This window comes from Mesoplodon bidens (genome assembly GCF_964165515.1).
Source record: "Mesoplodon bidens genome assembly, chromosome: 3".
NCBI lineage: Eukaryota > Metazoa > Chordata > Mammalia > Artiodactyla > Ziphiidae > Mesoplodon > Mesoplodon bidens.
This window is the reverse complement of record NC_138178.1, coordinates 18,845,437-18,868,767: the sequence shown is the minus strand read 5'-3', so window position 1 is coordinate 18,868,767 and position 23,331 is coordinate 18,845,437. Positions and strand designations below refer to the sequence as shown.

The 23,331-nt window shown below is 39.2% G+C and overlaps 1 protein-coding gene across 15 annotated transcripts in view; it reads left to right on the top strand.

Annotated features, from left to right (window-relative positions):
• The window catches only part of ABI1 (abl interactor 1), a 120,148-nt gene that overhangs the window by 43,884 nt on the left and 52,933 nt on the right, over positions 1 to 23,331 (top strand). For all 15 annotated transcript variants that reach the window (XM_081228726.1, XM_081228725.1, XM_081228736.1 and 12 more), the window contains exon 2: positions 21,144 to 21,311. In XM_081228726.1, the coding sequence (XP_081084852.1) occupies positions 21,282 to 21,311 (30 nt within the window). In that variant the 5' untranslated portion in view covers positions 21,144 to 21,281. The remainder of the gene's footprint in view (positions 1 to 21,143; positions 21,312 to 23,331) is intronic.

Below are 23,331 nucleotides of genomic sequence, written 5' to 3'. Positions count from 1 at the left end.
CAACAGGACACAATGGTTCCCTTTTCCCCACATCCTTGCCAGTGCTTGTTATGTCTTGTCTTTTTGATGATAGCTATTCTGACATGTGTGAGGTGTGGTTTTGATTTGCATTTTCTTGTTGATTAGTGATGTTGAGCCTCTTTTCATGTACCTGTTGACCATTCGTATGTCTTCTTTGGAAAAATGTCTATTCAGGTCCTCTGCCCATTTTTAAATTAAAAAAAAATTTTTTTTTGCTATTGAATTATGTGAGTTCTTTGTATATTTTCAGTATTAACCCCTTACCTGATAGACGGATTGCAAATATTTTCTCCCATCCTGTAGGCTGCCTTTTCATTTTGTTGATGGTTTCTTTTGCTGTGTTGTAGCCTTTTAGTTTGATATAGTCCCACCTATTTATTTTTTTTTTTTTTTTTTTTTTTTTTTGTGGTAGGCGGGCCTCTCACTGTTGTGGCCTCTCCCCTTGCAGAGCACAGGCTCCGGATGCGCAGGCTCAGCAGCCATGGCTCACGGGCCCAGCCGCTCCGCGGCATGTGGGATCTTCCCAGACCGGGGCACGAACCCGTGTCCCCTGCATCGGCAGGCGGACTCTCAACCACTGCGCCACCAGGGAAGCCCACCACCTATTTATTTTTGAGTTTTTTTTGCATGTGCTTTTGGTGTCATATCTAGAAAGTCATTGTCAAGACTAATTTTAGGGAGCCTTTTTTCTGTGTTCTTCTAGGAGTTTTATGGTGTTAGGTCTTATGTTTAATCCTTTTTTGAGTTGATATTTGTGAGTGGTGTAAGATAGGTGTCCAGTTTCATTCTTTTGCATGTGAATATTCAGTTTTCTCAACACTATTGAAGAGATTATCCTTTCCCCATTGGGTATTTTTGGCTCCCTTGTCAAATATTATTTGACTGTATATGTGAGGGTTAATATCTGGGCTCTTAATTCTGTTATATTGGTCTTTGTATCTGTTTTTACACTGGTACTATATGTATATTTTATATATACATAATTTTTTGGATTAGTATCATTTTGCAATATAGTTTAAAATCAGGAAGTGTGATGCCTCCACCTTTGTTCTTCTTTCTCAGGATTGCTTTTGCTATTTCCAATATGTTGTAGTTCCAATAAAAAATTTAGGAATTTTTTTTCTATCTGTGAAAAGTGCTTTTGAAAATCTGATAGGGCTTGCATTGAATCTATAGATGGCTTTGGGTAGTGTGGACATTTTAACAATAACTAATTTTTCCAATCCATGAACATGATAAATCTTTTCATTTATTTGTGTCTTCAGTTTCTTTTTTCAAAGTCATATGGTTTTCACAGTATAGATCTTTTACCTCTTGGGTTAAGTTTATTCCTATATATTATTGTTATTTTTGATGTTATTGTATAGCATCCATACAAACTAGTACAAAAAATTGTATTTTATTGTTTTTGATGTTTTGTATGCTATTAATGGGATTTAAACAAATTTCTTTTTCAGATATATTATTGTTAGTGTATAGGAAGGCAACTGATTTCTGTGTGCTGATTTTGTATCCTGCAAATTTACTGAGTTCTTTTATTCTAATTTTTTTTTGATGGAGTCTTTAGCATTTTGTATATAGATAATATCATTTGTGAACAGATTGTTTTGTGCATCCTTTCTGATTCTGATTTGAATGCCTTTTATTTCTTTTCTTTTTTTTTTTTTTCTGCGGTACACGGGCCTCTCACTGTTGTGGCCCCTCCCGTTGTGGAGCATAGGCTCTGGACGCGCGCAGGCTCAGCGACCATGGCTCACGGGCCCAGCCGCTCTGCGGCATGTGGGATCTTCCCGGACCAGGGCACGAACCCGCATCCCGTGCATCGGCAGGCGGACTCTGAACCACTGCGCCACCAGGGAAGCCCCCTTTTATTTCTTTTTCTGGCCTAATTGCTCTGACTAGGACTTCCAGTACTAGGTACAATAGAATAGAGGTGGTGAGTATGGGCACCCTTGTCTTATTCCTGATCTTAGAGGAGAAACTTTCAAACTCTCACCTTAGGGTATGGTGTTGTCATCTGTGGCCTTCATCATGTTGAGCTACCTTCCGTCTGTACCCAATTTGTTGAGAGTTTTTATCATGAGAGGATGTTGAATTCTGTCAAATGCTTTTTCTGCATCTAATGAGATCATATGATTTTTATCTTTCATTCTATTAATATGCATCACACTTATTGCATATGTTAGTTGTTTATGTTGAACTGTTCTTGAATCCTAGGGTTAAATCCCACTTGATCATGGTGTATGGCCCTTTTATTGTGCTGTTGAATACAGTTTGCTAATATTTGTTGAGAATTTTTGCATGTTTATTCAACAGGGGTATGGGCCTGTAATTTTTTTTTTTCTTGTAGTTTTCTTATCCGGTTTTGGTATCAGGATAATGCTGGCCTTGTAAAATGAGTTTGAGAGTGTTCCCTCTTCATTTATTTTGGAAGCCTGTGAAAGGTTGATGTTAATTCCTTTTTGAATGTTTAGTAGAATTCACCAGAGAAACCATCTGGTAATGGGCTTTTCTTTGCTGGGAAATTTTTGATTACTGATTCAGTCTCCTTACTTGTTATTGGTCTGTTCAGATTTTCTAGTTCTTCATGATTCAGTCTTGGTAGGTTGTATGTTTCTAGGAATTTATCCATTTCTTCTAGGTTATCCAGTTTGTTGGTGTATAATTTTTTATTGGAGTCTCTTATGATTTTTTTAATGTTTCTATTGTATGAGTTGTATGTCTCTGCTTTAATTTCTGATTTGGTTTATTCATGTCTTTTCCCCCTTAGTCTTACTAAAGGTTTGTCAATTTAGTTTGTCTCTTTGAAAAGCCATGTCTTTGTGTCATTGATCTTTCCTATTTTTTCTGGTCTCTCTCTGATCTTTATTTCCTTCCTTCTGCTAACTTTAGGCTTACGTTGTTCTTGTTTTTTTCTTGAAGTGTGACGTTAGGTTGTTTATCTGAGATATTTTTCTTAATGTAGACATTTATTTTAAAATGCATTTCTTTTTAATTTATTTTGGCTGTGCCACGTGGTTTGCGGGAACTTAGTTCCCTAACCAAGGATTGAACCCAGGTAACGGCAGTGAAAACACCAAGTTCTAAGCACTAGACCACCAGGGAATTCCCTTTAATGTAGACATTTATTGCTATAAACTTCTCTCTTACAGCTGTTTTTGCTGTATCCCATAAATTGTATTTCCATTTTGTTTCAGGGTGATTTTTGATTTCCCTTTTGTTTTCTTTTCTGATCCATTGGTTGTTCGGGTGTGTGTTTTTTAATTTCTACATATTTGTGGATTTTCCGGTTTTCCTTCTGTTATTGGTATCTAGTTTCATACCGTTGTGGTCAGAAAAGATTCTTGGTATGATTTCAGTTTCCTTAAATTTGCTAAGACTTGTTTTGTGACCTAACATAGATTCTATCCTGGAGAATGATCTGTGTGTGCTTGAGAGGAATGTGTATTCTGCTGCTGTTGGATAGGATATACCTACCTGTACCAGTGTGTTGTATATCATGTTGCTAATTAGCATCCTTTCATTTTATGTTGAAAAACTCCTTTCAGCATTTCTCATAAGGCAGACCTAGTGGTGATGACCTCCCTCAGCTTTTGTTTGTCTGGAAAAGTCTTTATATCTCATTTGTTTCTGAAAGACAACTTTGCTGGATAAAGTAATCATGGTTGGCAGTTTTTTCTTTAAGCAACTTGAATGTATCATCCTATTCTCTCCTGGCCTATAAGGTTTCTGCTGAGAAATCTGCTGATAGCCTTATGGGTATTCCTTTGTAGGTGACAAGCTTCTTTTCTCTTGCTGCTTTTAAGAGTCTCTTTGTCTTTGATTTTTGACAGTTTCGTTACAACGCTCCTCGCGGAAGATTTGATTTGAATTTGTTTGGGAACGTGCGAGCTTCATGAACTTGGGTGTCCAAATCTCTCCCCAGATTTTGTGAAGTTCTATGCTATTATTTCTTTAAAAATACTTTTTGCCCTCTTCTCCCTCTCTTCTCCTTGTGGGACTCCAATAATTCACAAATTGTTTCTTTTTATCATATCCCCAAAATCACATAGGCTTTTCCCACTCTTTTTCATTCTTTTTTTCTCCTGTGATTGGATAATTTCAAAGTTCCTGTCTCCTACTTAACAGATTCTTTCTTCTGATTGATCCATGCTGCTGTTGATGGTCTCTGTTGCATTTTTTATTTCATTTATTGCATTTTTTTGCTCCAGAATTTGTTTCTTTATTATGATTTCTTTCTCTTTGTTAAACTTCTCATTTTTGTTCATGTGTTTACTGATTTTGTTAAATTATCTTTTTGATTTCTTGTAGCTCATTGAGCTTCCTTGAAACCCCTGTTTTGAATTCTTTATTGGGTAAATCACAGAACTCCATGTCTTTCGGATTGGTTACTGGAAAATTGTGAGCCTTTGATTGTGTCATTTTCTCTTGAATTTTCATATTCTTTGAATTCTGGTGTTGCTGTCTTCACACCTGAAGGAGCAGTCGCCTCCTCCAGTTTTTACTAATTGACTGCAGAAGGGAAATATCTTCTGTCAGATCTGCTAGGGATTCCGAGGCTTTGATATATCTTCTGTGGACATTCCTGCTCCACATTTCTTGCTCCTCCTTGTGACAGAATTCTTAAGCTTGTTTGCATTCTCTTGATCCTGCAAAGTACCAGGCCGGATGCTGACAGCCTCCTTTTTGCTTTCCTGAGGGTGGTGCTTATGGCTCAAGTTTATGGTCTCTCCCAGGCCTGCAGGTTCAGGCTGGCTTTCTGTGTGTGCTCACTAGCCTGCTGCAAAAGCTCACTCTTGGTACTGTGTGGAGCACTCACGGGAGCCCGTCATGAGGTGGGGTATGTGGGGTCGGGCACGAGGGGCACTGGTGGCGCCTGTGGGCCAGTGTGGGGGTATCTATGGGCAGAGCATCCCCAGGAGCTTGTGCTTGGGCCTCCTAATGGAGCCCTTGACGTGCTTAGTAGGATCCACATCCCTTCTGTTGTGTTCCGCACCAAGGTCGGGCTGCTGGTCTCCCAGCCACTCACCACCTCCTAGTTTTGCTGCTCACGGCTCAGTATTCTGGACGGGGCTTCTTTGGCAGTGTGTGACACAGCTGGGGAAGCTAGGCGTTCCCTCACCTGCTCTCACTTTACCTCGAGGGAGAAGTCATTGGCTGGGAAGTGTTCTTTTGGCTCTGAGCTGTGCTGCCTTGAAGGGATGGGTAAAGTGGGTAAAATCAAACTGTGCTTCTTACCCTTTCCAATGCATCTTGTCTCAGATTTCTTTTGTCCCAGTGGTGGGCTGGAACTTCTCAACTGGACTCCTGGACTTCTACAGAGGTTCTCTAATCTGTGGGTGATTGTCTAAATTAGTGTTCTCTAGGGGCTCCTGGACTGCAGCTGCGAGGGGCTGGAACTCATTCACAGGCCAGTTCATGGTTCACATCTGAGACTGAATGCCTGTATATGTATTACCAGATGTACAGGTGGGTAAGAGTCCTCCCATGCCCCTTGGCATATGGTGCTGGTGTCAGAACCAAAGCGAAATGGGGCTATAGCCATGGCCTCTGATATAGAGTTGGTTCTGAGTCTGTAGCTGAGACCATGGGTACAGGTCTGTCTTAAAACAGCTCTCCTTGATCTTGGACTGCTCCTGAGTTTTATAGTCTCTTCTCTGGATCCCACAGCTCCCTTTTGTCCAAGGACAGATGCAAAATTGTTGTTGAAGGTGGATACGATGAGGGGTGTCTTACTCGGCTATCTGGCTGACATCATCTTTGTGTATAAATTTTAGAATCACTTTGTTGATATTCACACAGTAACTTCCTGGGATTTTGATTGGGATTCCATTGAATCTATAGATCAAGGTGGGGAGAATTGATGTCTTGACAATATCAAGTCTTCTTATGCATGACCGTGGATTATCTCTTCATTTATTTAGTTTTTTGGTTTCTTTCATCAGAGTTTTGTAGTTTTCCTCAAATAGGTCTTGTACATATTTTGTCAGATGGCTTTCTTTTTAGTATTATTGTATCTCCCTAATTGGTACTTAGATTTCTGATCGGTTAAATTATTTGGTTTGGATTCAGTTTGTGGTAATTTGTTAATAAAATATTTTTCCTTCTTTTGTCTCTATTTTTATAACTGATGGGTGTTAACAGAATGTTCCTCTGTTCATGTCTTAGATTTTTTGGAGTAGTTGTAAAAATGACTCTCTGTCTCACAGTTTTTGGGAATAGCTGTCTGTAATTTAGAAAATTTAGTTGATTTCAGTAAAGATTTGTTAATTGATTCATACTGTTGTAGTTCTTATACTTTTATATAACAAATTAAGATAAAGGTAGTTTGTCAGATAGTGTCATACTAGTTATGATTTTTGGTTTGGAAAATGTGGTTAATGAATCACTAGGATGGAGATAGCCAAGACTGTTTCTGTGAGACTTGTAAGCTGGTGTAAGTGAGGAAATAGGCAGAGTCAGTGGTAGCACAAGGTACTTTTGTTGATATTTATAGAACCTTGATTTTTTTTTTAAGCAGAAGTACTTTGTTTTTCTCAAGTCAGTTAATTAAGGGTGGTGCTGATTGTGACAGTGTTAACTACTACCTTACCTTGTAGTTTGTGAAATGATGCATTCTATTCCTTTAGTAATTTCCTAGCAAAGTCACATTTATTTGGGTATGAATTAAAGATGTGAATTTGTTCCTTTAGTGAGGAATAACTTAGAAAAGTGTTAAATGTTTAAGTTGTTTTTTTTTTTTCATTTATAGATCCCCTCTATAGAGCATTAATTGTTTTGTAGATCAGAAACATTCTCAGCTATGTGGAGAAAGTCAGCTTTCTCACTCTATTCTTTTTTCCCTTCCAGTTAATTAAAATTCATGTGGTACACAAATTAGTTAATGATGACTTGGGGTGGCTCATCTTAGACGAAATACTTCAGTGGTTTCACTGTGACACATTAGAACTATACTTTGTTCCCTCTTGGAATTGTAGACTGGGAGGCAGTGTGGCGTAGGGGAGACCATGGCCTTGGGAAACCTGGTGGCCCTATTTCTTCCTAGCAGTGCTCCTTTGGGCAAGTTACTTAACCTCACCAAATTTCTTTCTCCTCATTGTTAGTTGTCTTCGTGGGGTATTGAACGTAAAGATGACTTTCTTGTGTGTGGTGCAGAGTACATATTATAACAGAATTCCTGTCTCCATTCTCGTCTGTATTTTCCCAATCCACTTGGTAAAACTGCAACTGAAGTAATCTTTCTAAAGCCCAAAACTAGTCATGTCTTTTCTTTCTGAAAATCCTTCAGTGGCTCCCCTTTAGCCTCAGGATGAAGTCCAAATTCCTCAAGGGTCTGTAGGATTTCTCTAGCCTTGTGGCATATTTCCTTCTCCGTTGGGCCTGCTGACTAACGCTTGCTTACCTCCAAGCTAATGTTCCTGTTAATTTTATTCTGCTTTGAACCCTGTCCTTTGCTCTTTCTGACCTTCCTCTTTCTGACCCCAAGCTGCTTCTGTTGTTCAGAACATTAGGTTAAATAAAATTCCTATCTTTTAAGTGCATATGACAAGATTAAGAGCTGTGTGGTACACAGTCCTAGCTCCACCATTTACCGTTTAGGGGACCTTTGGACAAATTAGTATCTCTGAGCTTTACATAGTGCCTTATCTGTGAAACCAGGATGTCTGCTTAGTTTACTACGTGAAAAATGCTTTGAAAACCAATAATACGTGCTGTTAAAAGTATTACTATCAGGAGTACATTTGGGGTATTTGTAAGATGGATATATTTCTTAATGTTCAAGAAGAAAAATGATGGTATGGATTGAATTATGCCCCCTGCTCCTAAATTTATATGTTGAAGCCCTAACCCCCCATATAACTACTGTGTTGGACATAGGGCCTTTGAAGAGGTGATTAAGGTTAAATGAGGTCATAGGGTGGAGCTCTGGTCCAACAGAACTGGTGTCCTTATTATACAAGAGGAAGAGACACCAGAGGATGAGGATGCAGTGAGAAAGATCTCTGCAAGCCAGGAAGAGAGCTCCAGAAACAGAATCCTGATCTTGGATTTTCCAGTCTCTAGAACTGTGAGAAAATAAATTTCTGTTGTTTAAGCCAGTCTGTCTGTGGTATTTTGTTATGGCAGCCTGAGCAGACTAATACAGATTAAAATATAATTGCCTTGTGGGAAGGGCAAACTAGGCTGATTTTTCAGATAAATTGTAATGAATAACACAGTCAGCTATAAATTAGTGGACTAGTTTAGAAAATAGTCTTGGTAATTTGGAAGTTATTCTAATAGATTTTTTTTTTGTCTATATGACTAGAAGTATTACTATAAATTGTTAATTTCTAGTTTAACCAAGACCCTTTTTGGGAAACTTACTCTCCCCCTCCCTCATATAAAAGTTAAGTCATTTAGGATGCATTAGGTTTGCAGGTAGTAAACTCATCTCAATTAAGATTAAACAATAAGAAACATTTATTATTACTTTATATCATAAGAAATTCCAAGGTAAGATTATCCTACTGTTGGTTAATTCTTTAGCTCAGTGTCATCAAGGATTCAAATTCTGTTTCCCCCTCATGCTGTACTAAGACAGCCTTCTTCCTAGTCTCCTGGTGTCTGCAAAAATGTTACATGGTTATTGTTGAACATTTGGAAATGTCACAAAAGGATAAGGATGAAAACACAGATTATTTATAATCCAACTGTTAACATGCTGATGTATCTTCTCTCATTATCTGATGAGTTAGCTTGTGTAGGTATTTAATTATACCAAAGAAAATTAGGTCACACTATATACACAGATATATATTCTGTTTTTTTTCCCATTAAGATTATACCAAGAGAATTCTCTTAGTAAAAATAATCATTTTTCTTGTTATTGGAGTAATGATCATTTAAAAAATTGGATATAAAGAAATATAAAGAATACTTAAAAATCACCCAGAGATGACCACTACTGTATTGATACATTTCCTTTTAGACCTTTTCTGAGGTGTATACACATTTCTTTTAAAACAAGTACATAATCATTTTATATCTTGCTTTTATTACTGAGTATTTTATATACCTTCTCTTGTGGTGTGTACTCCATATGGTGTATACTCATCCTCCTGTTTCTTTGCTTCTTCACTCTCACCCCACACCTATGGCCTCATGAGGAGTCCCAGTTGACTGAGGAAGAAAACACTTTGGTCTAGTTTACAGATGGTTCTACGTAATATGCTGGTACCACCTGAAGATGGACATCTGTAGCATTATAGCCATACTCAGCAGTTACCCAGAAGGGCAGTGGTGAAGGGAAATTCTCCCAGTGGATCTTTTTTTTTTTAATTGACATATAGTTAATACACAATACTGTGTTAGTTTCAGGTGTACAGCAAAGTGATTCAGTTATATATACATATATTTTTTTCTTCCAGATTATTTTCCATTATAGGTTATTACAAGATATTGAATATAGTTCCCTGTGCTATACAGTAAATACTTGTTGCAAACCACTAGTAGGTCTTTGAGCAGTGCACCTAGTTGTTTTGTCTTGAAAGAGATGGTTAGAGATGTGGACCCACTCTAATTCATGGCAGTAGCTAATCGTTCGGCTAATTGATGATGGGCTTGGAAGGAACATAATTGGAAGTATGGGGAATAGATATATAGATATGCTTCCAAATGGACACAGAGTAATATTTGTGTTCATTGTGAATGCCCATCAAAGAGCAACCTCAACAGAGAAGGATCTTAGTGATCAGGTGGACAGGACATTACCTCTGGATTTCACCCTCTTTCCCTATCCACCTCTATCCTTGCCCAGTGAGCTCATGAAAAAGACACCATGGTGGCAGGCATGGAGATTGTGCATATACTCGGAAACATGGGTTTCCACTCACCAGACCAACCTGGCTACTGCTACTGCTGAATGACCACCTTGCCGATAGCAGAGAGCCACCAGTGACCCCCTAAGAGGGCACCATTCCTCTGGAGGGACCAGCCAGATATCTGGTGGCAGGTGGTTTGCATTCACTACTTCCATAATGGAGAGGACGGCACTTTTTTCTCCCTGAAAAAGCTGCTTACTCTGGGTATGGATTTGCTTTCCCTCCCTGCATTGTTTCTGCCAAAACTCTTTGTGACTTTCAGAATGCCTTAATTATGTCTTGGTATTTCATATCACATTGCTTCTGACCAGGCAGTTCATTTTACAGCAAGTGAAATGTGTCATTGGGTTCATGTTCATGGAATCCCTGGTCTTACCATGTTCCCCATTAGCCTGAAGGAGCTGAATTGATAGAACAGTGGAATATGTCCTTTTGAGGACTCACTGCCCAGTTGGTGGCAATTCTTTGCAGTGTTGGGGTAGTGTTCTCTAAGATGTGGTCTAGTCTCTGAATCAGCCACCGGTGTGTGGTGGGGTTTCTCTTGTAGCCAGCATTCATATGTCAGGGAATCAAGAGGTGGAAACGAGGTGTGACATTTTCTCACTATTACCCGTAATGATCCACTACCAAAAATTTTTCTTCTGTATCCACAACTCTGGGGCATGCTGGTTTAGAGTTCTTAGTTCCAAAGAGAGGAATGCTTTTATTGGGAAATGCAGCGCTGGTTCTATTAAACTGGAAGTTGAGCACCAGTCACTTTGGCTTCCTCATGCCAGTGAACTAACAGGCAAAGCAGGAGATTACTGTATTGGTTACTGTGATTGATCCTGACTCTCAAGTGGAAATTGGGTTGCTACTACACAATGGGGGTAAAGAGGAGTATGTCTGGAATGCAGGAGATCCTCTGGAGTGCCTTTTACCAGTCCGCCCACCAGGCAAGCAACAACAACCATATGAGGTGATTGCTGAGGGCAAATGAAATATGTAATGGATAGTAGGAGAAGAAAATTATGATAAACACCAGCTATGACCTCATGACCAGTTATAGAATGAAAACCTAGTAGTTATGAATATTTGTTCTGTATCTTAATATTTGTGTATATAGTAACCTATTCTCTGCCCCCCCCATTCTTCTGTATTAACTTAAGGTGTGTTATTAGTGGTTAACCTTGTATTTCAATATTTAAGTTGCATGATATCAAAGGGGAAGTACAACTCAACTAAGAAAGGAAAGAACATTACTCAAAGAGAAAGTAGACTTTGTACTCTCTTTTGGGGAGATGGCATCTTTTTGGTTGTATGAGGGATGGTTGCATTATGTTAGACTGAAGCGTGATTTTGCTGTTGTTTTTATTCAGGAGCTGAATGTGATGACAGAGGTGTGTGTGTACCATATTGACAGAGGGTATCACAGTGGTTCATACTATATCAGTTTACTTAAGGTGGAATTGTGTATGGCATAGTTATAGTATGGTTCCTTCCCTGCATGTGTGTGGGTTAGAATTGGCTAAAAGAGAATTTGTGTAAGCAACACTCACTAACCTCTGAAGGTTTTTGTGGTAAGATTCAGTGAGAGATGCAGAGGTGTTGGTGGGTTCCAGCTTGACCTTGGTCTCCTTTGCTCTGCATCCAGCTCTCTTTCTTGGTTGCTGATAATTTGGTCAACAGTGGCGTCAGGCCCACTCACCTGGTGGGAGACCTACAGCTTCCCAGATCTCTCTATGAGTCTTTCCTTTGCAGTTGCTTTTCTGCAGCTGGATGTGTTGGGTGTCTCAGATAGACTATTTGATGACTCTCTGATCCTCATACTTCCCTCTGGGACCTTCACAACTTTCCCAGCTATTCCTGTAATTGTGTAAAGTAAAATTCTATAATTTCTTATTCTGTAACTCACAGTGGTTCTACTTCCCAGTTTGAATTCTGACTTAATGCATTTTCCTTGTTGGTAAATACCTAGATCACTTTTATTCACTGCATGGCATTCTAATACATGAATATCTTAACCACCAGTCATTGGCCATTTAGATTGTTTCTAGGTTTTGTTTTTTTTTTTTCCTGTTATAAACAAAGGTGTGGACATTCTTGAGCATACAGTTTCTTTGCACTTGGCCTTTTATTTCTTTTGGGTAATTCCTAGAAAGTGAAGAATATATGCATTTTAAAGAACCATGATACATATTGTCTAATTGCACCCTCCAGCAGAATGTTAAAGTGCTTGCCCAGGCAACACTCTTGATCATCATGGCTCTTTCAGTTTAATTCCTTTTAAGAGGAAATAAGATTATATGAGAAGGTAATTAGTTAACATGGAAGGAGTTGATGGAAGGAACCCAGTGTCTTGGACTCCTGTGGAATATATTCTGTCAACAATACACTGACATTATTTAACTTATTTAACTTACTGACATACACTGACATTATTTAACTTATTTAATACATTTCACTTATTTTGTGTTTAAATGTAGTTGCTCTTTCTAAAACTGGGTTTTTACAGGTTTTCATTAAGCCTGTTTTTTATAAATATAATTCCTTTACCATCCTGTAGTATGGTACAGGATGGTAAAGGAATGAGTCTGGGATAAGTGTCATTGACTGAGGCTATAATTAGGGTAAAACCTAAAATTTCAGAACGTAATTATTTAGTTATTGGAAATGCCCTGGAGTTATAAATTGACTTGGGAAGGTTTAAAAACATAATCTACGTTAGAGTTGAATTTGGAATGTTATTTAATAAGTATACCAGCTGATGGGCTTCCCTGGTGGCACAGTGGTTAAAAATCCACCTGCCAATGCAGGGGACATGAGTTCGAGCCCTGGACCAGGAAGATCCCACATGCCATGGACTAACGAAGCCCGTGCGCCACAACTACTGAGCCTGCGTTCTAGAGCCCACGAGCCACAACTACTGAAGCCCGTGCGCCTAGAGCCCGTGCTCGGCAACAGAGAAGCCACCGCAATGAGAAGCCCACGCACCGCAACGAAGAGTAGCCCCCGCTCGCCGCAACTAGAGAAAGCCCGCGCACAGCAATGAAGACCCAGTGTAGCCAAAAATAAATAAATAAATAAATTTATTTTTAAAAGTATATATATGAGTATACCAGCTGTTGATTGTTCTGTGTTAGCTCTTCAATTAAAGAAGAACGTGTGCAACAACTCCCATTCCTCTACCTCAAAACTGTGTGACACAACAGGCAGCAGGGATTTCCCCTAGATTTTGCTGGAATGAAAGGACTGTTAGGCAGTTAGCAGTTACTTTAAGTGGGAGGTGGTGGTGAGGAGCTGTGCTGGAGCTTACAGTGACTAAGTTTCAACCTGAATTGTTACGCAAAAAATTTATTCTTCTTGCTGGATATTTCCTGTAACTTGGTAGGGTTTCTTTTTATTTCCTTTTTACTTTTATTGGAATAGGTATTGTGTTGGAGAAAAATTAGATCCTTTCAATGTTAGCTAGGTATTGAGTGTATGCATACATACCCTAATCCCCATGGCTCCAACCAGGATTTGGCCTGTGTGCTCTTTTTTCCTGAATCCTCACATCCCTCTCCACGAAGTGATTATGGATTCCTCCTGGAAAGTTTCTCAAGTCTCAAACTAACCAAATACTTAGGTGGCCTTCAGCAAAGTAGATATTCTGTTTTGTGTATATAAAACTCCTCCTGTTACAGGTATTAAAAGTTGACATTTTAAATCCTTCTCATTAACATTAACATACTTCTTTAAAAAAAAAAGAGTTCTTAAACTTTATAGAGTGTATTTTAGCAGTTCTAAGAAACTTTCTCCTCACCCCCGCATTTTAACATTTCTGTAACTGGGATGCATTTTACAATTAATGTTGTCCTTAAAAAGCTATCAGCCAAGCAGCAGTTGTTATTGTTCCCAGTTGTCTTTGTATGAATTTGGATGGTTTTGCTGTTGGTATAACTGTATTATTGCAGCCTGTCAACAAACCATTTAAGGACCATTTGAGGAAAGAAAAGAGTCAAACCATTTAAGGACCATTTGAAGAAAGAAAAGAGCCTTGGGTTTTCTCTTAAAAAAAATTTTTTTTTGATACCTCCTGGTAAGATTAAGATAGCACCAGCATCGGGGCTTCCCTGGTGGCGCAGTGGTTGAGAGTCCGCCTGCAGATGCAGGGGACACCGGTTCGTGCCCCGGTCCGGGAGGATCCCACATGCCGCGGAGCGGCTAGGCCCGTGAGCCATGGCCGCTGAGCCTGTGCGTCCGGAGCCTGCGCTCCGCAAGGGGAGAGGCCACAACAGTGAGAGGCCCGCATAACGCAAAAAAAAAAAAAAAAAAAGATAGCACCAGCATCAGAGTTTACAGAATTAGTGTCAGGAGCTTGGAGCAAAGTCCCGGGAATAAAGGTGGAACCTTATTTTAAAAGATGTATCACATGTAGTAGGAAGTTTACAGCATCTTCTATATATTATTCCAGCCTCTCTGTTTAATCTGAATCTGATCATGAGGAAGCAATCAGACAAATCCAGGTTGTAGGACTTCCTATAAGACAGCTGGCCTGGAATTTTAAAATAATGTCTATGTTTTGAAAGAAAAAAAAGGTCAGGGTTGGGAGGAAGGGGTATTCTAGTTTTAAGGAAACTGAATAGACATGACTGTCAAGAGCTGTGCACAAGGTTTGGTTAAATCTCGAATCATACAAAACAAAAGATGTAAAGCGTTTGTTTTGGAAGTTGGAAAAATTTGAAAATGAACTCTATAGCTGGTATTACTCTATGATTAAGAGTGACATACAAAGTTCACCACCTAAATCCCAAAGAACATTTTCTGTAAGTATAAAATAAAATTTCTTCATAAGAAAGCATTCTGACATAATTGAGTTGGTAGGGTTTTTCTGAGTGATACATAAAAATGGTGCCTCTGACATATCTGTTTTGTTGGAGTCATTGAAATATGGTGTTTTTTGGTAGATGTGGGTTATTTTTTAATGAATTATCATGAAATACCTTCCATTTTTTCATTGGAAAAACCTTATTTAAATATTTGAAATATTCTGTGGGAAAAATACTGACTTTGGAAAAGTTTCTGGCAAGTTTGGATTAGAGTTAAGATAGAAGTTGTTAAACCGATACAGTGTGGTGACATTTCTACAAAGAGTGGGAGGAAAGGTAAAGACAGAAGCAAGATGGTCAAAGCTTTTTTTTTCAATGCACAAGAGACCTGTGTTTTGTTACCTAGGCAGGGTTATTAAACCACTTGCAGTTAGGACACAGAGAAATTATTGTTCCTCAAAGAAAAGAAACTATTTTCACATCCTCTTGTCAGACTTTAAAGAAGGGTTCAAGGTGAGTAAGAAAGAGAACATTTTAATTTGTCATACTATTTTTCTGAAATGTTATTCGGCTAGTACTGTAGGATATGTGCTAGGTATAGGCTGTTTTCCCTGTAGGACATCTTTCAGTAGTCGGGCCCTGTATTAGAAATGATGCTCTTAAAGTTAGTTTATAGGTTAGTGTTTGTTTGGAACTTAATTATACAGCTAAAATGTTACAGAGAGGAGTGGGGAGAAAGTGATGAGTTTTATTAGACTGGTAAAATAAATAAATACTTTTTTTTCTTTTGGCTGCACCGCATGCCTTGCGGGATCTTAGTTCCTCAACCAGGGATCAAAGCTGTGCCCTCTGCAGTGATAGCACAGAGTCCTAACCACTGGGCCTGCAGGAAATTCCCAATAAACAAGTACCTTTAAGAAATCAACAGTAGTAGTGTTTGAGGAATACAGATTTAAGGTGGAGCTAGAGCCAAATGACAGTATTGATGGTTTGGTATTTATTTCATAGGATATAGATGGTATCATGATATCATCATATCATATCATATCACATTTCATATGATATAAAAATATCTATAAGCAAATAAGCCCGCGAGCCACAACTACTGAGCCCGTGTGCCACACTACTGAGGCCCACATGCATAGAACCCGTGCTCCACAACAAGAGAAGCCACTGCAATGAGAAGCTGTGCACTGCCACGAAGAGTAGCCCCTGCTCGCCACAACCATAGAAAAGCCTGCACGCAGCAATGAAGACCCAACACAGCCAAAAATAAAATAAATAAATTTATATTAAAAAAAAGAAAAACAGTTCCTTAAAAAAATCTATATTAAAATGGGTATTTTAAGATATTTTCTAAGAAGGGTCCTAACTTCATTTAAAAATCAGTGAAACTTAATTTTTAATATATTTTAGATATAAAACTTTGCAAACATTATAAAACCAAGTAAAATGTGAATTTTTTAAAACTAAAGATGACATTTATTGAAGTTGAAGGACAGATACATGGGGTTATCATATTACTCTTTCTACATATATATAAGACTCTATGCTAACCAGGGGAACAGTAGGAGATATTTGTAATTCACTGTGCATGTTTTCCATTGAATTCCTACAACTACGAAGTAATGCCATCTCTTGTTTGGTTATTTAGAGGAAGTTGGGATTTGAACTTGCTTTTCACATTGATGCCCTGATTAAGATCAGGGTCTTAATATTAGAGGAATTAAAATGAGAGTAGGCAACAAACAGTTACTGCCATAATCATGAAGCTATTGAAAATTGTTTTTTAAAAAAGAATAGGAAGAGAAAAATAGCACATGGGAAAATGCTCATGGTATATATTTTTTTCTTTCTTTTTTTTTTTTTTTTTTTTTTTTTTTTGCGATACACGGGCCTCTCACTGTTGTGGCCTCTCCCGTTGCGGAGCACAGGCTCCGCGGCCATGGCTCACGGGCCCAGCTGCTCCGTGGCATGCGGGATCCTCCCGGACCGGGGCACGAACCCATGTCCCCTGCATCGGCAGGCGGACTCTCAACCACTGCGCCACCAGGGAAGCCCCATGGTATATTTTTAAATGGAAAAAGGTTATGTAGCTATAGAGTTATGGTAAGTTTTACATGCTTGTATACATACATGTACTTGAGAGACTTGAAGAAAATACACTATTAACTGTTAACAAGGTCAATTTGAATGATAAGGACCATGGTACATTAACTTTTAAATTTATCTCTCTCTCTCTTTGTTAAAAAAGCAGGCAAAAATGAAACCATATAGTATTTTTTTCACTTAGAATGCATTACTTTTTAAATTTTTTAATTAATTAATTTTATTTTTGGCTCCGTTGGGTCTTTGTTGCTGCACGTGGGCTTTCTCTAGTTCTGGTGAGTGCAGGCTTCTCACTGCGGTGGCTTCTCTTGTTGTGGAGCATGGGCTCTAGGCACGTGGGCTTCAGTAGTTGTGGCTCACGGGCTTAGTTGCTCCGCGGCATGTGGGATCTTCCTGGACTAGGGCTCGAACACATGTCCCCTGAATTGGCAGGCAGATTCTTAACCACTGTGCCACCAGGGAAGCCCTGCATTACTTTCTAAGCATACTCATGATGAGGATGTTCTCTCTGTCTCTTTTGGGATTTAAGTAATTACTTGTAATAGAGGTAGAAAGGTTTTTCTTGTGGTTGTATGTGAAGGTTGAGAACGTGGGAGAGGAAGTGTGGTTAAAGATAAATGTATAGGTATGAGAGAGATTGCTTATAACTCGTAATTTCCACTTTAGGGAGTGAAAAACGAGATTATTTTGCCTGTGTAGTCACCTTGAGGGGCAAGAAAAGGACTTAATAGGAGTAGTTTTACTTGAAAAGTTTCTTTTCTCTAGCTAAGCTTGGGATCCACAGGTGGATAAGTGAGGGAGAGCTAGTTTTATATATGGGCTCTTCAGAAAATTCAGTTATCTAAGGAATTTCCTGTTTAGTTCTTGGCTACATTGTTTATTTTGAGTTTAGCTCTTTTAAATAATTAACTTCCTTTAAAGCTGAATACGTTTATTTCCATTTTAAGCAAACTTCGTAAGTGGCATAAAACCGGGATGGCAAATGGGTTACGTATCATGTGTCAACTCCTAGAGTGATTAGTTAAAAGTATTTAGACTTTTGTAGGAAGACTGCTATAATTGATTAACAGTGTCTGTTTTAGCTCCTTGGAGAAGTGCTATTTGTCTTCTAGTTTATAATCCATTTTGTGTGATCCTTTGGAACATACTAAGGCTGCTTGGTAGTTAATACAGTAAAAGCACCAAAGAAGGGCTTCCCTGGTGGCACAGTGGTTGAGAGTCTGCCTGCCAATGCAGGGGACGCGGGTTCATGCCCCGGTCTGGGAAGATCCCACATGCTGTGGAGCAGCTGGGCCCGTGAGCCATGGCCGCTGGGCCTGCGCGTCCGGAGCCTGTGCTCCACAACGGGAGAGGCCACAACAGTGAGAGGCCCGCGTACCGCAAACAAACAAACAAAAAAGCACGAGGGAGACCAACTATTGGATACTAAACTTACAAATCTGAAATAAGTGACAACAGTAATTCTTGTGCAGATTTAACTTTTAAATCCGTGGTCTATAGAGAAAATTAACTGTGACTAGAACTGCACTGTCTCCAGTAAGGCCACAATCTACATATGGCTCTTGAGCACTTTAAAATGTGGCTAGTTTGGGAAAATGAATTTTAAATTTTTATTTGATTTTAATTATTTTAAATTTAAATTTAAAATAGAAGCAGTGTAAAATGGTTTCTGTTAAATACAGCTTTATTTTTTTGGTAGGGCTACATTTTACTTTAACCATTGCATCGGAAGACGCATGGGAAGTTTTTACGTCTAGGCCTGGAAGTAGCACCCGTATCTGCTATCATTCCATTGACAATATTTAGTTAACACATCCATCACTTCATGTATATCTTTTTTTTTTTTTTTTTTTTTGCTGAGAACATGTAAGTTCTACCTTTTTAGCAGATTTCAATTATGCAGTACAGTGTTAACTACAGTCACCATGTTTTACATTTAGGCCTTTTTGTTGGACAGAACTAGGATATTGATACATAATACGTGATAAAATCAAAATTAGGTTCAAATGAATGCTCTTTCACTTTAAGTCCAGGACGATAGTTTTTTAAGTTCATTCTTCTTACATCAGAATTTCTTTTGAATTATGCCAAACATCTCAGGTCTCAATGACTTAAACCTAAGTAATGACTTGCTTTGTCCCACACTACACAAACAATAGTCTCAGGATAATAATTCCACAACGGCCATCAGCAACAAAGTGATTGAAAACAGCTTTAGTATTTTTTTTTTGTTTTCCTCTTTCAGTTGTTTTCGTCCTAAGGATAAGCCCCATTAAGAATGTACAGTCAGGGGCTTCCCTGGTGGTGCAGTGGTTGAGAGTCCGCCTGCTGATGCAGGGGACGCGGGTTCGTGCCCCAGTCCGGGAGGATCCCACATGCCGCGGGGCGGCTGGGCCCGTGAGCCATGGCCGCTGAGCTTGCGCTTCCGGAGCCTGTGCTCCTCAATGGGAGAAGCCACAACAGTGAGAGGCCTGCATACCGCCAAAAAAAAAAAAAGAATGTACAATCAAATTTCTGTGCTTTGAAGCCACTTTTAGGATATTTTCTTTCTGGTTAAGCCACTAATTGGATGCACAGTTAGGCTCATTTGATTAATTTTACATTTAATTTTGGGAAATTCCTTTTTAAAATTTAATTTTCTTATAATTGTGTGAATTATTTACATAGTTCCAAAAACAAATCTAAAAACAAGGTATGTTTAAAGAATCTTATCCATGTTCTTGCCAACCTGTTTACTCCTGACCCCATATGTAATTATTTTTTAAAGATGTTATGTTTTATCCTTTTCTCTTAAAAAATAAAAACATATATTTATGTATCTTTCCCCATTTCTTTTTTTTTTTGTGGTACGCGGGCCTCTCACTGTTGTGGCCTCTCCCGCAGGCTCAGCGGTCATGCCTCATGGGCCTAGCCGCTCCACGGCATGTGGGATCCTCCCGGACCGGGGCATGATCCCGTGTCCCCTGCATCCGCAGGCGGACTCTCAACCACTGTGCCACCAGGGAAGCCCTCCCCATTTCTTAAGTAGTAGCATTCAATAAACATTTTTATTTTCTATCTTGTTTTTTTTTTTTTTTTTTTTTTTTTTTTTTTTTTTTTACCTTAGCAATATTCTGGAGATCGAGTGTAGTGGTAATAACGACATCCCTCAACGTTCCTTCTTAGAGCTGTATAGTACTCTGCTGTTTGGAGGTCCCATAGTTTATTCAACCAGTCCCCCATCGCTGGTTATATCAGTTGTTTCTAGTCTTTTCTATTGCAAATAGTGCTGTAATGAATAATTATGTAATATTTTTGCCAGTGATTATTTGAGATAGATTCCTAAAAGTGAAATTACTGGGACAGAAAATAAGTCCATGTGTAATTTTGCTGGCTATCACCAGCAGTGTATCAGAGAGACTTTCCCACAACTTTGCAGAGTACCTTGTCCCATTTTTGGATTTTTGCTGGATGGATAGGTGAGAAATAGTATCTCATATTAGTTTGCATCTGCATTTCTTGTCTATGATGAGCGATGTTGAGTGTTTTTAAAAATGGTTAAGAGTGGTTGCATTGCTTCTTTTTTTTTTTGAACTGTTAGATCTCTATTCCATTGTTTCTATTTATTCTTGGCCTTTTAATTTTTAGATTACATATTAATTGTGATACAAGTTGCTGGCCACTCTGTTCCCCGCCCCCCTCCATTCCCCCCACCTCCCCCCGCCCCCCAGGGTTTATCACTTGTCTTTGAATTTTGCTCTGAACTTTGTCTCTGAACATTTCTTACTGTCTGACTCTGAGTTGTGTACTAGAGTTTGGGAAGAATGGATGGGTAAAGGTTGGGGTCATAAGATTTATAGTAGTTTTGGTGGAGATGAGAAGCTTGGTTGTAATGGTTAATGGGGGGTTTGGATTTCTGATGGTGATTAATGTAAACAGGAATGTAAGGTAGAATGGATTTAGTCCATATCATTGGACTAGTAGATGTGAGTTTTTTGTTAAATTAACATTTGTTAAGTAGAGCCCCAGGGTGTCATGGATGGTGAGCTCAGGGTTCAACAAAAGACTAGAAGGGAAAGTGAAATAGAGACATTTATTACTCACAGGTCCTGGAGGAGATACACAGCATGCCTTGAGGGGACACGCGGGGAGGTCAGTGCAGGGTGCAGGCAGAGAGTGAGCAGTAGGACCTGAGGCACATGCCTTTATTAGGGTCTGAGGGTAGAGTGCTTTGTGGTTCATCAGACTGGTCCGATAAATTTTTTGATTCAGTTGGGCTTTTCTATTAAAAAATATAAATTATAACTCTGCCTTTCTATAGAACAGATGTTTAATGAATGTTAACCTAAATAAATATTGGTTGTTTTTGTTCTTATTTCAGGCTACAGACAAGAGAAAAGCTTTAGAAGAGACCAAAGCCTACACGACCCAATCCCTAGCTAGTGTTGCTTATCAAATAAATGCATTGGCTAACAATGTACTGCAATTGCTGGACATCCAAGCCTCTCAGCTTCGGAGAATGGAGTCTTCCATCAATCATATCTCACAGGTAACAGCTTGTAAAAAGCTTTAAATTCACATTTAATTAACTGGCAGTATAGTATCAATAGGTAGCCTAGAAATATGGAGTCCTTACTCATCTTACTGACTGACTAGTCATTACCACTTTCAGCTTTAGCTTTGGGTTCAGTAAGCCTACTCTTCTTTTTTTTTTTTAAGTTTTTTTGTGTGTTTGGTAAAATATACATACCAGTGGTTATTGGTCTGTGGTTTTTGGTGTTAGTGTAGTGCTGGTCTTACAAAATATGTTGGACAGTATTCCCTCCTCTTCAGTTTTGTGAAAGAGTGTGTGTAGAATTGATTTTCATCCACTGCATTGATTTTCATTCTGGTCTTATTTCTCTTTTTTTCCTCATTCATTTACCCTAAATGCTACCTTTACTATGTATGTTTTTTATTGTAGTTGGGGAGTTTTTGAAAGGCAGCAGATTGTATTGTTATTCAATTTTTAAAATTCTAGAACCTAGCACTAAACCTGCCATATGCTTAGCATTCAGTAAGTGTTTGTTAAAATTTCTGTTTAGGAGGGGTTGGTCTGTATACTATCCAGTACAATACATGGAAATATTTAATAAACATTTGAATAGAGAAAAAAGTCCTGTGGGCATGTAGTTTGGGTGGCGCTGAAGGAGTGACATTTAAGTTGGGGTTTGAAGGGAGCCTGTGCATTTATCATATTGACATGGAGTGCAAATGCATTCCAGTCTGAGGCAATGGCGTTAGACAAAGACATGATGGCTTGTTCAGGGTGACTAGGATGCAGGTTTTATTTGGAATGAGGAATGTACCTGGAGGTTAGTTTGGAAAAATAAATCTGAAGTTCTAAATTGTAGTTCATTTCTCTTTGATTTGGTTTCATTGATAAAGCTGAATTACAGCTTGTGTTTCATTAGGGGAGTAGGTGTATGCTTTTGTTGCTTCTCTGCTTCTCTTACCTGCTTGGTGGGAAATATATAGCTCCTGAATCAGAGCAGCATGTTTAGCAGAAAAAGAGAGTATCAGTCTTCCCTAACCGTCATCAGATGGCAGACTGATGTGATTAAGCCTTGAAGCAAGGGAAAGAGGATCCTTTGGAAACCTGAGACTCTGTTCTTTACTTTTAAGGCAGACAGCCTTAAAAGGGACTTTGGAACCCTCCTTCTTCTGTTTTTCTGTTTCTTCTGTTTTTTTGTTTTTGTTTGCGGTACGCCGGCCTCTCACTGCTGTGACCTCTCCCGCCGCGGAGCACAGGCTCCAGACGCTGAGGCCCAGCGGCCATGGCCCACGGGCCCAGCTGCTCCGCGGCACGTAGGATCCTCCCGGTCCGGGGCACGAACCCGCGTCCCCCTGCATCGGCAGGCGGACTCTCAACCACTGCGCCACCAGGGAAGCCCTTCTGTTTTGATTATAAGCGGTTAGTTTGGGAGTTTCTTTCCAGATCTTCTGACCTTTTGGTTGTCTGTAAGCCATTCACCAGGCTATAGCCTGAACCTCCTAATCAGTTGCTGGGTCTTTACAGTTGCCTAATCTTTTTTCAAAGCCTGGAAATGGTTTTTCACTTGCTGTGGTTTAAACCTCAGATACCTTAGCGTGGCATAAAAGGCCCTTTGGTCTGGTCTCTTCCAACTCTCATCACATTCCTGCCACGCTCAACTTCTTGAAGTGTTCCAAACACAGCATGCAATTTTGTGCTTCTTTGCTTTTCCGTAATCTGTCTTAGTTGGAATTAACTTTGTTCATCTCTGTTCTGCTTAACATAAGCACCAGATGAAGCCTTCACTGATTAGCTCAGGGTAGGGTTACTGATGCAGTCTGTGCTCTGCCGTCTTACTTGCTCCTCCTTGTATCAGTGACCTGAGGTATTGATACATGTCTGTCTCCCCTTCCTCTCTCTTTGAAGGTAAAGACCATCCTGTGTAAGTACCACACTCCGACCGATTGTGCCCCAGGAGTTCCTCATCTCTGTATCCTCAGTACGTGGTTAACCAGAGCTTAAGAGGTGGTTTGAAAAGTATTTTTTGAATGAGACA